At 40.7% G+C, this 16,481-nt stretch overlaps 1 protein-coding gene across 2 annotated transcripts; it reads right to left on the bottom strand.

The window, feature by feature from the left end:
* Nucleotides 1-10,390: 10,390 nt before the first annotated feature.
* Nucleotides 10,391-16,275, bottom strand: slc5a7a (solute carrier family 5 member 7a). Of its 2 annotated transcripts, none has more exons than XM_035157680.2 (9): nucleotides 16,040-16,275; nucleotides 15,290-15,515; nucleotides 14,938-15,051; nucleotides 14,466-14,621; nucleotides 14,215-14,363; nucleotides 13,588-13,731; nucleotides 13,296-13,449; nucleotides 12,340-12,557; nucleotides 10,391-12,225 (listed from the first exon to the last, which is right to left on the bottom strand). In XM_035157680.2, exons 2-9 carry the CDS (start codon nucleotides 15,471-15,473, stop codon nucleotides 11,551-11,553), a joined length of 1,794 nt encoding a protein of 597 aa, XP_035013571.1. In that variant the 5' UTR covers nucleotides 15,474-15,515; nucleotides 16,040-16,275; the 3' UTR covers nucleotides 10,391-11,550. The 2 variants fall into 2 exon arrangements, with proteins under 2 accessions (XP_035013571.1, XP_035013580.1); XM_035157689.2 differs by having other exon boundaries at nucleotides 15,290-15,518.
* Between the last annotated feature and the right edge of the window lie 206 nt (nucleotides 16,276-16,481).

A 16,481-nucleotide genomic window follows, 5' to 3' on the forward strand; every position in this document is an offset into this window, starting at 1 on the left:
AATGTGTCTGATTCAGTGAAAAGACCAGGTACAGAAGATACAGTTGGAAGACATTTAATAATCCAGATCTTATTGTCAAAAAAAAAATCATGATTCATGGTGGTAATAACATCATGTCCACTTTTCGCAAATGAAAGCACACAAACTTGTTTCCTTATTCCTTGTTCCTCTTATATGTTTCACCCAGTTTTTCCCCAATGAAGACTTTTAAATCATTGTATTAGAGCGACCTCTAGTGGACAGTAAGTGAAGAAGCAGGTTGTATTCCTAATGTATTTCTTAACAGAGATTTTTAATGTAGTACTAAACCTACTGTACTAAATTATGTTCAACTTTTCTCAAGCTTAAAGACAACCGGTAGTTTTCTTTTTTAAGCATCTGTTGTTATTTTGTTATTACATGTTTTATAAAGCACTTTGAGCTGCATTTTACTCATTTAGAAGTGCTACCAAATTAATTTTATTATTATTATTGCTATTATTATTATTGTTATTTGTTTCCATTAGTTAAAAACTGAACAAAATGCTCTCTTGTTTTGCTGTAAAGAAATGAATTGTGACATCTCTGTCTCCTTCTTTCTGTCTGCACATACAGTAACACCAGCGTTGTCGTCCTCTCTGTGTCATGTCTGTGTCATTGCCGTTAAGGTCACCATCTTTCTCACAGTCTGGCGGGCGATAATTGGACAGAGGAAGTTGTAAAGTTTAGCTCTCCAACCATCTCCTCCAGAGAATGAAGGCTACTAGAAGAATTTCTGGCATCTCATTTACTGATCAAGTGTAAAAAGGTTTTTGTGTCATTGTCTAGGACAGTCGTCCCTCCTAAGACCCCTCCCTCCAATGTTGTTTTTACAGTTACTTCACGTTTCTAATTAGTGTTGTTGACCCTCACAGAAGACAATCAAGAGTTCAGGCCTTTTATATGTTTTGGTTGTTCAGGGAGAGACAGAAAATAAATGTGTTGGTGCTGCTTATCTTCATAAAAAGCAAGTTCTGTGTAAAGACGTTGTGATTTACTCTTTATCTCATATGTTCCATGTTGCAATAAGTGACAACTTAGCGAGACTCAAACAGATGAAGGGCCACAAGTTCAGTTGAGGTAAGTTCAGTTGAAAGGAGGAAAACTAACCAGAACCCAAGTTTGTATTTAGATACAGTTTTAAGATCAGCAACAGTAAATGCCCAGACAAATTTTTAATAACCTGTATTTTTTCCAATCCCCTGCAAAGCAATTTGAATTGCATTTGATGACTTTGAAATCTGCTATTTGAATAAAGTTTAATCGATATGTTGAGGTTACTTATTTTCAGTGCGTCTGCTCCACCTAGTGGTCACAAGACAGAGAGAAAGAGATATACAAATGACGTTTACTCAGTGTCCCTTTGGATCTGGACAAAAAAAAAACTGACTTGAATTGATCTAGGTTTATAAAAAAATATAGAAACTAGGGCTACGTTGTAGCACTAACGGGCCCGAGCACAGGCATTTTGAAGCCTGTTGCGGTTAGTGGAGAGAGCGATCAATAGGGCATCCCACCGTTCGGTGCTCGGGCCCTAATTAGTTGCTTTTAATTGATAAGTGGTTTTATATCATTATAGACAGTAAGATAGATGAAATATTGCTGCCAATTCAGATGTAAAGTAAACCCTCTATAATTACGATAATTGCTCCTATATATATGTTGATATGTATGTATATATGTGCTTTTTTCAAAGTTATAGATCGTGTGTGTGTGTTTTTGTGTTATAGATTCTGTCAGTACATTTCCATAGATATGTTCCCTGCACTAATAGTTTGTTTTAATGGTGTAGTTCATTTGTGCATCGCTCCAGAGAACGAAGTTGCCCTGTGAACTTCAGGAAGCCATAATGAAATGGGAGAAGTTAAAGCCTCCGGAGTCAGATGATCCGATGTGCTGCTGCGAGTGTGATATCTACCAGTACGGATGCTGCTGTGACTGTGAAGATCTGGACGAGGCCTTTAACAGGTTAGAAGAAGTATGACCTTTGATGAGACACAAAAGGGTCACAAGTGATTTACAGACATCAAATCCAATTTAGATGCAATTCTCAATATCATATTTTAGCCATAATTGTTCCAAAAGTAACTAAAAAGTAACTAAAAGTACAAAAGTTACTAAAAAGTAACTAAAAGTACGAAAGTAACTAAAAAGTAACTAAAAGTACGAAAGTAACTAAAAGTACAAAAGTTACTAAAAAGTAACTAAAAGTACGAAAGTAACTAAAAAGTAACTAAAAGTACGAAAGTAACTAAAAGTAACGAAAGGAACGAAAAGGAACGAAAGTAACGAAAAGTAACTAAAAGTACGAAAGTAACGAAAAGTAACTAAAAGTAACAAAGTAACGAAAAGTAACGAAAAGTTACAAAGTAACTAAAAGTAACGAAAAGTTACAAAGTAACGACAAGTAACGAAAAGTAACTAACAGTAACGAAAAGTTACAAAGTAACGAAAAGTAACGAAAAGTAACTAAAAGTAACGAAAGTAACGAAAAGTAACTAAAGTAACTAAAAGTAACGAAAAGTTATGAAAGTAACGTAGAACGTAACGTAGGTGGCGCTATGACCCTGAACTAATATTAATATATGGATGTGTTCAGGTCAGGATTGTGATCATAGGTCAGTAGTTCAGAGCCGGTTGGATAATGCAGAGTGGCTTTACAAAGTACTTCCTGTTTCATGGCGAATCAGTAGGTGGCGCTATGACACTGAGGAAATATTGACACATAGAGCTGTTCAGGCTTGGTCTCTGATCATGAGACATCAGTTTGGCGGTGATAGGACAATGCACACTGGACTTATGACAACATCGTCTCCTTTGGCGAAGGATGAACCTTCGCCGCACCTCAATGTTTACACGGTTTGAGGAAATGTCACAATTCTGACCATGATCCAATGACTTGACTGAGCTCTTTTGAGCTGTATATTGTAAAGCAGCCAGGAGCAGTTCATCACTTCCTGTTGCCACCAGGGGGCGCTGTGTTTTTAAGTCATGATTTCTGTGTAGATGTCATCAGGCCGGGACTCTTGTCTTACATGTCTAGTTTGGAACTCGATTGGAACAAATATGTCAGAGATACAAAACCTCATGTTTTGATGGCGTGTAATCAAACTTTGACGCCACGGTCACACCGTGTGACGAAAAATCGATCTTTGAGTTAGTTTTTATCTCCATCTTGTTTAGATGACACGCATCTCCATATGAAGTTGATCTGATGAAAGCCCTGGGACAAGTACATCAAAGTAAAAATGTGGAAAATGGCCAATATGGCCACTAAAGTCAAAATGGCAGGCTTCCTGTTTCTTTTTTCCAATTGCACCTCTGACCATTTTTGTTTGTCTTGTCATGATACACCTGGGCTACGAATTTTGTGAAGATCGGTGAAAGCTAACTGAGGGGTTTTTCTTTAGATGGCGCTGTTGAGCCATTTTTCCACGCCCATTTCAAATTACTCCAGAATACAATTACTTTTTGGGGTTTTGAATTCCCTGCAAACTTTGGTATGAATTTGAGCATGTCTAGGCCCTGAAAAAGCCCCAAAAGGGAAATACAAATCCTTCGAAATACAATAGGGCCTCCCACCGGAGGTGCTCGGGCCCTAATAATTAGCAATAAAACAAAGATATTACACGATATCACATTTTATTACTCTGCTGTATGTTTGAATTCTAGAGAGGGAAAATATTTATTTGTTTTTTCGCAAGGGCAATAATATAATTAATATCTTACTATAATTTATTGCAGCTGTAAATGTGTCTTAAACCCACAACCCCCACCTCCTCACACACGTCAAGGATGGTTGAAAATGTTGATTGTGTTTGAGGCGCTGTCGGATTCCCGTGACTAAGTTCTTTAGCTCTTTTGACATATGTACAGTGTGTGTGTGTGTGTGTGTGTGTGTGTCCTGTACCTGTCCCTCACTCTGAGCAGTCATGTGACCTCCTGCTTGTGACATAAGACATCCTCCTGATGTGACAACCCAGCCCAACACTGTCACTCTGCAGTGTACCGGAGTGTGACCCCCGGCGTCCCCTCCTCAACACACTCCTCCTCCCTGAGCTCGCTACATCACTCGGCCTTTCACCCATGTGCTGTCTCCCGTCTCTCACCCTCGCTCGGTTCCTCTCCAGTGATCCTCCCCCTGCTGCTGTCCGACACTCTGAGAGAGCCGAGACACTGAATCTTCCTTATTCACTCTCTTTTCCCCGAGCCCTTTATGTGCCTCCCCTCCTCTGAATGAGCTGGATTGGTCTGGACACAACTCAGTGCAGGACAGGAGGAGGAATCCGGAGGCTGTAAAACTATAGTGAGCAGTGAGGATACAGATCTTGGTGTTTATATAGAGATATGATTACAGCAGACAGGGAACATGTGACTGTAGATTTACTGGTAATTTCCACAAGGCTCCTTATTGGAACTGAATTGAACAATTTAAACTGATACACAATGAAACATAGGTGCATGGGTGTCTGTTTACCACTGTTCAATTTTGCAAAATTAGTCAATAATAGTGCAGCACATTACAAACTCTCATGATAGCACAGTTTAACCAGAGCCTTCTTTATAGTGAATTGTACTTATCAACCCTGCCTATAAGTTTCAAACCTCTTATTTGCTCTGACCCCTCAGCAGTGGTACCCAGAAGTGATGAGTTACAGTTATATAGTTCTACACGTGTACAGCCTAATTCTCAGGGTTGTGAATTCTCTCTTTAAACCTGCAAAAACTGATTTTATTGGCCACTTGAGGGCAGTAGAAACAAGCATTGAGAAATAGTTAGTTTAACAGTTAAGGGTTTACATGTTCCTCGGACAACAGTAACATCATCAGTCATTTGTCTTTGGCCTAATTAATACATGTATTCATTTATCACATTGGCTGTATGTTTCTATGTGTGTTTCTGCTGTTTGGTGCCTTTAAGGTATTCACTTTGTTCAGTTGTAAATTTGTTCACTGTTTTGTTGAAGCTAAGCACCATTCAAATGCACTTTAGTACATATGACTCACACAAAGATGGACGACAGGACCGCTCCTCAAAAGTGAAACCAGAGTGTCTCAATCACCACCTAGTGGCTGGCCACAGTATAGATTGTACATCCTGACTCCTCCATGTTAGCAGATGGGCCAAACTAACAAGTACACGACAGATAAATGTGTCTCAAATACAGTTTCTGTCATTTTAGGTAACACAAGCTCGTCTTCTCAGTAAGTTTGGTTTTGATTTGTTATTTGATCCTATATGAATGTAATGAAACGTCATGATTGACAGCTGAGACTGACTCCCAATTGATTGAAGGTGTGTATCAGTGGGATTTCGCTATTGCAGCTCCATCCCACTGGGTGGAGGATGAACCCTCCCCCTTGCTGCTTTAGTGTTCATGTTAAACACGTGTTTGAAATGTGGGTAAAAATGTTTCAAGGCGGTCTGGACTGTGCTAGACTTTGTGCATGTATATTGTGAAACTGTCATTATTGGGGACAATATCGTGACAATGTGCTTGTGTGTGTCTTTACATTCCTAGTGGCATCGCTTGTGGCTTTAGTTTCCATTGTGCTTTTGATGACTGAATTATGTGTGTGTGTGTGTGTGTGTGTGTGTGTGTGTGTGTGTGTGTGTGTGTGTGTGTGTGTGTGTGTGTGTGTGTGTGTGTGCGTGCATGGTCCTGTCACCTTCTCTCAGGGTTAAATCTGCACCCTTGTGCTCCTCAATCAGCCCTAATGGATCCTCTGGCTCAGACTCAACCAGGGGACTGATTGTGATACTAAAGACACACACACACACGCACACATATAAGACAGGGCGGGGCTGGACGCTCATGTGCGTCGTGATGAGCTAAGAGGAACGACGACCCTCCTAACATTTTCTCCCTGGCTTTGTCCTTTGTTTTCTTCTCTTGCGCTTCGCCATCACTGTCCCTGAATGTTGCCCCTCCTGCAGTGTCATAGTAACCAATAATCATAGCTTTCAATTATGTAAATAAAATGATGCAACATACAAACAGCATTTTCATCAGAAATGTCACATCTCTCCCTCTTTATGTCTTCGAGTCACCCACCCCCCACGACCATCCTGTCCAGGGCCCTTGTGTGTGTGAATGGTTCACGTTGGTCCCACCTCCCTCCCTCCTCTTCATTTGCAGAGTGAACAGGTCCCCAGGGGCTAATGTGTGCTTTTTGTATGTGTGTCCGTGGCCACTACATTATTCTCCCCACTGACTTTCTATGGGAAGAAAAAAAAAATGAACCCGCCTGCCCCTGCCTTCCTGTCTTTAGAGAAGAGAAGCGCTGAGGAAGAACATGTTGTAACACAGAACAGCCGTCATATGAATAAGGACACACGAGCAAGAATAAGGAGAAATAAGGAAACCACTGTTGCATTATGATTTTAAAGTTGCTTTAGACTTTTGAATCTCACATAGCACTCACAATGACAAGTATCTAATTAGAGAATAACATCCTTATCAAATATTTTATCCCAACAGCATCAAATTCACATCAAATTCATTTTGTATTATTACTAGATATTATTAAAAAAAACTGTTTGCTGAGTCATTATACAGCAATAAGAAAAATTGCACAATTTATGCAGAAATTTGTCCTTAAAATAAGAATAGGAATGACACAAAATATATATTTTATTCATTGAAAATGAAAAAACACAGCGACATTTTGACTGAAATCAAATCAAAGAGAGTACATGTAATTTATTTTGCAGTCTAAAAGGGATTCTGTTTTTAGCAGCAAGTTTGGTAAAAATGTTTTATTAAAACAATGAATTTTAAAATATTAACGTGAATTAACATGAATGAATTATAACTTTGGGAAAATGTCAAAATGTCAAAAGAAGAAAAAAACTGAAAACACATTGTGATTTACTGACATGTCTGTTGTGCAGTGGCTCTGAAGTGCAAGTCAAAATTACAAATGGGAAAACACAACAACAAATTTGTGTTGGTTTGTGATTTGCTGTTGTGTTGTTTGAATTGTCGTTGTGCTTTTTATTTACTGTTGTGTTTTCCCATTTCATGATTTGTAATTCAGGGCCACCGCACTGTTGCTCATACACACAAATTCCACGTGTAAGAGCTTTGTTTGTTTCTCCCTCTCGATCCCTGCAGCACCGACTCTCATCACATGCAGGTCCAGTGGAGAAATTTGATTCTGATTGATCACCCACTGACTCTGTCTCTCCTCCACTTCTAAAATGTGGCCTTGAAGGAGCTGAGAAACTGGTTTTACTCTACGCTCCAATTCCACATCTCTGAACCTGATTTGTGGCTCTGGCTCAGTAAGAGTCGGTGGGTTTGCTGATTGCAGCACGACGGTCTCGTTGCTGTGGTGAGTCCCAGACGTTCTACATGCAGCCGGGCCCGAGTGGAACAAGGCTGCTTCTATAATTAGGTTCTCGTGGCTCATTCGATTAGAGCAGCTGCTATATTCATTTTGCTAAAGATGCTCCTCAGCTGCTCCGAGGGACTAATGGAGGAGATGGAGAGATGTAGGTGCGGGACACAATGAGACGTGACATTATCGTATATGCTGGGTGTGCACGTGCATGAGGCTGTTCTCTTAAAACCTATAGTGCCAGCAAGTCAAAATTCAGGAATGATTAACATTGATATACACTGAGACACCCAAACTTTCACATAATTCCTTCTCAAAGCTCCATTTTATTCTCCTCCTCTCCATCACCCTGTCCAAACATTTCAATTGGCCGTCTTGTTATTGAATCTCAAGAGACGTTACTCAAACAGCGGCCTGCCGACGTGACTGTGGTGCCTCAGCCTCAGATGTGAAGATATGCTTTGTGTCGCACTATCAGGAGAAGAGACTGAGCATGTCTGATTCTCAAAACCATATTTAAAACTAACTTTAAAATACTTTTAGAGCCCTTCATCCCCTCCCAGTGTGTCATGGATTATGTGCTGCAGAATTAATGAGTTGAGCCCAAATACTGGATTTAGTTTGGATTTAACTTTTGTTAGATTTGTGGCTTCTGAAAGACATTCTACAACTCACACTCCTTAGTCATCATAAGGAGAATTAAATGATTTTAGTGTCTAAAATGGGTGGAGTCCCCCTTTATTTTTTTTAATTTATTTTATGTATATATTAAATATGGCTTTACTTGACTTAATTGTTAAATTGTGTATTGTACTGTGTAATTAATCTAAATGTGAAGCTGTTGTTGTAGTGGACTTATTTATATTATACATTTGTTGATTGACAGCCCCCCCCCCCCCATGACCCTCAAAAGGATAAGCAGCATAGATAACGGATGGATGGATGATTGATGCTGTTGTGCTCACCTCCTTTATGAATTATATTGATTATATTAGTGTAAATTAGATAAATGATGACAGTGCTCAGGTTGTTTGGTGCAAATATGGATCCGATTCCAAGACTTCAACAAACAAACAATGAATAAACTGCATTACTGATCACTGATAACATTTCCAGCAGGCAGTGTGAGGCCTGGACAGTCCCCTTGTCTCACGTCTTCTCTCTGAAGTTATCCCAGACTCCGCCACGTTAGATGTTTATCTGAACGCAGCGTCCGCTCGCTGTACCTCATCTCCACGTCCACAATGAGGGGAAGTGCTCCAGTGGGACTTGGCTTCCCAGAATTCCCTTGTTATCTGTTAAGGTTGGTCTACAGGAAAATAAGTCCAGGAAGAAATGAGAGCAGACAGCTGTAACAGATAAAGTAAAGAGTGTAAAATAAAATTAGTGTTGGTTGTTTGTTCAGGATCTGATTAGATACTCAAAGAATCTTCTTCCAAACCAGGTCGGGACCATAATTCTCAGTTTGCATGAACGTGATCCTTCAAAGATTTGTATTTTCTGTCAAATCCAATGTCAGAGAAATTATTAATTATAGACCAATGCAAACTCAAGGCGCTGAAAATAAAATCTGGCCAAATACCAGTGACTCATGTAAAGACATCATATAGGACGTTCTAAAAATATCTACTGGTTGTAAATGAATGAATCTGTTTTGGTTTCCGTCCAAATGCTCTCTAGAGGAGACTCCTACGTCAAAACCATCCCCCAACTACCCCCTCGCCATCGGTAAAGCCCTAAATAACTGGATTGACTTTCGGACAAGCGACAGTTTTCTTCATAATTGTTAATTATCATGAGTGCTCTCTGAGGTACTTTCTATGAATGGATATGGGACTCTCGCCTCTCTCCCTCTGTTTCCACCCTCTGCTCTTCTTACGGGATTGGCCGTAGTTCTCAAGGACACCGAAGAGGACGCAGACGATGGAGGAAGGAGGTGCAGTGGATGGGTGGGGCACCTACGTCATTTCTCCAGCATCAGGGATTGGTGGAATTTTATGGCAATGGGCGCCAGCGAGCTACACACCCTCCAACACCCCCCAACACGCAGTCCATCTTCCCCCAGCTGACCACCAGTAACCCCACCCAACCGGGGTGGCTCCTCCCCGAGTCCCAGACGTTAGAGAGTACAGCACTTAAGGTAATGTAAATAACCAGGGAGAGAGAGCTATTTTAAGAGACTGTCTTTCACTGTGGCCACGGAGGGGGACAAAGATGCAAGCCAAGCGATTGTAATTTCAGTCACGTTTTCAGACATGTTCTCTTTCTCCATCTTGCCTCCTGATAGCTGAAGGGCCCGACAGACAAGAAAGAGCCGTACATTCAATACGAGCCGTTCTCTCAAGACAGAATGTTTTCCTTTTTAGATATATTTCAAAATAACAAAGTTGAAAAGTGAGTCCGAATAAAAAACTCCCTTCAGCTTAAAATTATACAACAAATGAAATGCAGAAAGAATTTAAATGATTCTAATTAGTGAAACTAAAATTGCTGTAAATAAAAGAGAGCACAAAATGGAAAAGCAGAAATAAAAACATATCTCTTAAACGCAAAATTGTTACTTCTCAGGCTTTTTTCTTAATCTTTGCTCTTTCTTTTTATAAATGACTCATTAAATCACAGCTTCACGCCTCTAAAATAATAAAAAATCAAACAATAAGACAGTGAAGAGTCAGTTTTCGGTTGAACTCATTACAACACAACAGAACCTCATGACGGACAATAACAACAAAAGACCTTCAAAATATCACTTTGCATGCAAACATCGAATTTAGTGCAAATTTTGAAGATGAAGTCAAATTGCTTTCCAATTTCTTTTTTAAAGTGGAGTCAATAAACAGAAAATGTGAAATACAAATACAATTTTTCCTGAAATAATTTCCTTTTTTATTGTTTCATCTTTTGTGACATCAAAAATAAATAAACATTTATACAGCATCCTTTCCATCTTACTTGAATCATTTTAACTGGCATTATATATTATATATTTATATATATATATATATATATATATATATATACAGTATCGCTCTTTTTTTTATAACCTCATATGTTTACAAACATACACGCCACAGAGAAAAAACATCTGCACGCTGCCGATAACAATAGTTAAAGAGACCAGAAGCTGCTCTGCAACAGTTACTGCTCGACTTTGCAAATCACAAACGAAACAAATACACAAACATTTTGTCCAGATACACTACATGAGACAACTATAATCTTCTCTAGAGGTAACATTCATATTCAAGTCTTTGTTCGCGTCAGTCTGACCAGAGTCCAGTCAGAGCCGTGGATCTCTACTTATGAACGTTGTTAAGGCAGCTGAATACAAGATCATTTCAAATACAAATGTACACTGATTAAAGTGTTGACATTAAAGAGGGAATATTAGCTTTATTTTCTGCTCAGCATGGTAAATGGATTGTTCCTTTCTTTGATTCACAGATATATAATGTTTTTTTACAGGAATAATTGATGAGATACACGAGAGACATGATTGCCTGTGAAAGCTGCATCGAACAAAATGAGCTTCTTGGATTTTATGATGTTTAAGTCTATTTCATGTGTTAACTAATCAATGGATCAAAACCCAAGTGTCTCAGTGTTACAATTGGGAAGTAAGTTTCACATTTAAATGAATTGATATGACACATTAAAGCGATAAAATATCCTGTTTTTCATTTTTTCCTCCATTTTACCTCCACTTGCTCACAATCAGACTTTTATAACAATTGTTGTGCACGTGTTAAAAGTGTGTGTATGTGTTATTGCTTTTAACTTATAGTATACACTTCTTCTCTTGTGCTGTCAGTCACAGATTTTTCATCTTCTCTTACTGCAGTTGTCTTCAGTGAGTAAAAAAACTAAAAACAAAAAAATAAAGCGTCTCTTAACAGTGTGTCTTCAAACCAGATGAAGAAAGAAGAGCCAGATATCTTAAAGAACTACATGAGTGTATGTGTGTGTGATGTACTTCACAGGAAGACAGCTTTATGACTGGACAATCAGCAAGCCGCTACGCTACATATCTAGATCCTGACATTCGGGTGTTATTCAGTCACCACGAGCAGGATTTGCTCCTTTGTTGTTCAAAGGTAAGATGTTCGCTTGTTCTGTTTTTGACGGAGTGACCAGTTCTCTGTCAGTTTCAGTCACATCATCATTTTTTAAAATCACATTCCAGGTTTATCATTCTTCATCGTGGTGGGAGGTGTCTGGGCTGGACTCCTCCTCCTCCTCCTCCACCATCTCTTTTGGCATTGTGTCGCGGCGCGTGAAGGCCGCTGCCAAGGTCACGCTCAGGCGCGGTTTGACGGATGCCATCTCCGACAGCCCGATGTTGTTGCTCCGAGTCACGAGCGTCGTCTTATCCATAATCTCCCCGCTGTCCTTGGACACCACTGCGTCGAGAAAGTCGTATTTGTGTGAAATCTTGCCGCTCTCAAACAGGTACTTGGCCAGGTAGGAGAAAGCAACGTTGCCCAGGAAAGAGGCGAGCATAGACATGGTTTTGAAGGGAAACTTCTGCATGACAATGTCCTCGCTTTCTCCCGTCAGGTGGTGAATCCGCTTCTCAACAATCCAGCCTGGGTAATAAATGAAAGGAGGCAGCTGCAGGTAGGGTTCGCCTCCACCTATACGCAGCACCATGCCGAACAGGTAGCCAGCCACCGAGCCGTACGTGTTGGTGCCTTTGACGAAGAGCACGCTGAGCAGCTGGGGGAAGATGATGACGTACACTAGGTCTGAGCTCAGGTACCAGAGGCCGTAAACTGTCCCAGTTAGGAGCGCCATCACTGTGGCGAGGCCACCGAACACAAAGATGGTGATACGCATCACCCACACTATCTCACGGTCAGAAGCCTGCATGAGAAAATAGAGAAGAGTGGAAAAGCGATGGAGGATTTCATAGATCAAATAATGGTCATCCAGAAAACTGACCTGGGCTAATATATTATATGACACACGTGTACTCACTGACTGTCTGAACGCCATCTGGTAGATGTTCCTCGCAAACATGGAGCTCGCTGAGAGGATGGAGGAGTCTGCGGAGGACATGACGGCAGCAGAAACCGCACCCAGGCCGAAAAAAGAGACAAATGGTGGACAAAGGTGTTGGAGCACGATGGGTAGAATCATGTCTGCTTCATCCTTCTCTCTGGGAGGTATGGGTCCATATGATGTCTGGTTCCAGTCTGAGCGAGGGAGAGATTTAACACACATTTAAAAGACACATCCAATATTCACAGTATATGGGTACTGTAACATAAGCAATTCAGGGACTCTCACTTTTTCAGATTTCTCAGAAATCTAGCTGATTCTGGATTAAACACTTATTAAAATACACAATGAATAATGAATTTTTAAGCCATAGGTTACTTATTATCAGTATATAATGTGGGCATAATCACATTAAAACTGCAGCAAACATGTAAAGGCATTAGAAAACTAAATATGTGAGCAAAGGAAATAATTTTGTTAATTTTGTTCCTTTGCTTTCTTAAATCTTGGCTCATTTAACCTATTAACCAAAGTCTGAGGCTCTAATAAATAAGATGCTATATGATGATAAAATGAAGATATCACTGTTGCAATGTCAGGTTAAGTTTCACTTCGGTCTTTTTAGGTTTGAGATGATAACTCTTATCTGAGTTTTAGGACAAAAACAAAGTTGTGTGTTCAGTCGTTCACTGAGACATTTGCTGTCTATAAATCTGGAGATCAAACCTCTAATTTGGTCCCTTGCCCCCTTCTAATGTAATATTTACACAAGCAGTGTGGTTATTAAACGGACGGCTGCTTCATTATGGATGAGGCGAACCAGCTGCTATTTACCAGCCTATCTCAGATCTAAGGGCAACATGCCCCCCCCCCCACACACACACACACACACACACACACACACACACACACACTGATGTGAGCTCTCTAACCTGTGGAGGCCCCGATGGCTCCGATGAGAACAGAGGGCACAGCCATGACGAGGCACCCGAACGCAGCTATGAAGGAGAGGACCTGGGCGTACGTGGCCGAGGAGGCAGACAGGACTCTCTGGAAATACACCTGCCACGGTATTCCTCCAAGCATCTGTAGAAACAATTGCAGGCCACTGAAGAGCATTCACAGAAACTGAAGTCCAACATAAACATGTCAGGTCAATGTTATTTAGCTCAAAATCACAGATATCTGATGAAAAGAGGGATGAATCACTCGCGGCCTCTGTACCAGGAGGCAGAAGTTGTCGATCCAGACCCAGGTGTCGCTCTTGCGGATGCTGCCTCTCCAGGGCGCCTGATACACCTCCTTCACTGCAGTAATGGTGATGTCTGTCACCGCAGGGTTGGTCAAAGCAAAGGGGACGCTGATCCACTGTAGACGAGCAGAAACAAGAAGGATCCAATCAAAGGCTTATTGGATATCACTAAACTCTGGCTCTCGTGCTCTGAAGATAAAATAAGATCAAACATTATTGATCCCAGAAGAAACATGGAGCAGGATATAGATGTGTGCATGTTGAGTAAGTCCACTGGCATATAGCAAAAATCTAAACGATAGCACAATGTCTTATAATACAATATGTAGTTAGTTATCTCAACATTCAGATTAAAGTGCATATACATTTGATTTAGAGGATTTGAGTAAGTGAATAATGAAAACAAAATAATCAAGCATCAGATTAAAATTAATATAAATATAAAATGAACAATTGCACCTTATTTGTTTGTAATAATTTCTAGATTTTAGTCAAAGAAGTGATTTGACATATTTTAACACGATACCAAAAAATGACAATCTACTCAGAAGCACTCGATGCAGTTATTTACTTTTCACCTGAGCTCGACATGAACCTACCAGGCCGACAAAGATACAGAAGAGCTGCACGACGTCAGTGTAGGCCACCGAGTACAGTCCCCCCACCAGGGTGTAGAAGATCGCAATGAGCGCTGAGATAACCACCGACATCTTTATGTTGATGTCCACGATGACACTCAGAGTAGCTCCTAGGGGGTTTTGGACAAAAAAGATTGTGAACAATGCCACATTAGATTTATACACTTAGATTTCATCCACCTCAACAAGCAAGGTTAGAGCTGTGAACTTACCCAGAGCGGATAAGATGGCGGCAGACCAGAAGATCTCACCCATGAGTGCGGGGATGAAGAGGAGGCCACCCATGCGTTTCCCGTACAGCTGCTGGAACGGGTCCAGCATGGTGACGTAACCTCGTGAGCGCATGGGCTTGGCGAAGAAAAGACCACCTGGGACATAGGGTGCACAGATCTGAGGATTCATAGTGACCCTCCACAGCCCCTGACTAAGGGGGCTATAAATCAGAACAGCAGTTTCTAGCAGATATTTATGGTTATTATATATGAACAAAACCACAAAAAGACATATATTTGAACAAATGGGGGTAAAAAGATTCACGAGGATTGTTCTGAACAGAGTTAAAGTTGAAGGATGAACAGAGAATCTAATGCACATAGTTTCAAACAGATATCTGGTCAATAAGTATGAATGTGTGGATTTGTATATGCACATACATTAAGTATAAATCCATAAAGCATCACTCACCCACAACCAGGCTGAGGGCGTATCCAAAGGGAGCCTGTGCCCAGGCCAAGCCAGAATCTGGCAGATACACATACTCAGCTGTGCCATTGATGTATCCTCCTCCAACCCAGGTGGCTGAAAACCACAACACAAGGTCACAACTTGAGAAAATCTGATTCAAGAATCACATCACTTTAATATTTTATTTAACTATTACATCTATTCGTATAGTTTTGTTTCTTCCATGAGGAAAACATGTGAGATATTTCACTTTCTAAATCCTGATACAAGTATGAGACTGATTTTCACAAGTTAAAAGAAGTTAAAGTTATTCTTGTAGAAACGTGACGCCAGAGTTTCGGGTTAAATTCACCTGTCATGGTAAATCCACCGACGAATAATCCGATGTCCCTCCCGCCGACCATGATGGTCTCGCTGCGGTCGGTGCCCTCCGCCTCCCCGGAGTGCTTGTTCTTCCATGCCGCCCAGATGCCCACGACCAGGATGAGTAGATAGAAGATCGCGATAGCCACCAGCCCCTCTACATGGATGGTCATTGTCGCGCCGGTCTTCCGCTAGGAACGGGCAGGCATGGAGACCTGCTTGGACGCACGGAGGGAAAAGATCAGATATAAAAGTAAAATAAATCAATGGAGATTTCAGTACCACTGCATTTGGACAGATTTATGTCGATCGTGGCGATCGTTGACCTAATCATTTTAAGTAAAGAGAAAATATTGATTAAAAAAGACAGGAGGCTCGATTTTGTAGTTTTTCTCTTCTTTTATGGAAAGTAATACAGTAAGTGCCACACGTTTCCTTCTTATAGGAAACCTCCTAAATATATAACAATAAACTGTAGAAATATGACAGAATAGTTTTAAAATAATTGCAACTGTGTTTTTTTCGTCAAATATGTCCTTTGTTTTCGGTTTCTCCACTTGTGTCTCTATCCGGACACATGCGCAAAATTCAAATTACGCACAGCTTTCATCTCACAAATATGACCTCCCTGTAGATTGTTGCCTGATAAATACACAAAAAGAAGAAAAAAAAATTGATAAACCATTTACAAAAAGAGATGAAAGAACAAGAAAACTTGAAAGACACATGTAAAACTTACCTCAAGTGATTCTGGAGTCATGTGCTGGGGGACCTGAGGCGGAGAAGGTCGATCAGAACAGTCGCAGGGTTTATGAAGAGGCTGTGTGCGCCGTGAGGACCAGTCGAATGAAACCCGGTCTCTTGGGTGACTTACCGAGGCTTATAAGGGCGCAGGTGCCGTCAGAGTAACCGAGACACACGTCAGAGGAACCAAACGTCCCCATTAACGAGCAGCGCGCATGGAAACGCGTCAGAGCGCCGGTTGGTCTGACTGGAGGAGGGTGGGAGAGATTCCTTTACTGAGATGGATATGGACATCTCGCTGTTCTTTTTTTTTAAAACAACTGAATCACGGAATTGCATGACATGAATTTTTATATCAACGTTGCGCTTTTACGCATCAGATAATCAATGATTTGTGGCTCCGGCTCCTTCAGTCTCAGTGCGTAACAGCCGCCTAA

Source organism: Hippoglossus stenolepis, chromosome 1, assembly GCF_022539355.2.
Source record: "Hippoglossus stenolepis isolate QCI-W04-F060 chromosome 1, HSTE1.2, whole genome shotgun sequence".
In the NCBI taxonomy this organism is placed as follows: Eukaryota; Metazoa; Chordata; class Actinopteri; order Pleuronectiformes; family Pleuronectidae; genus Hippoglossus; species Hippoglossus stenolepis.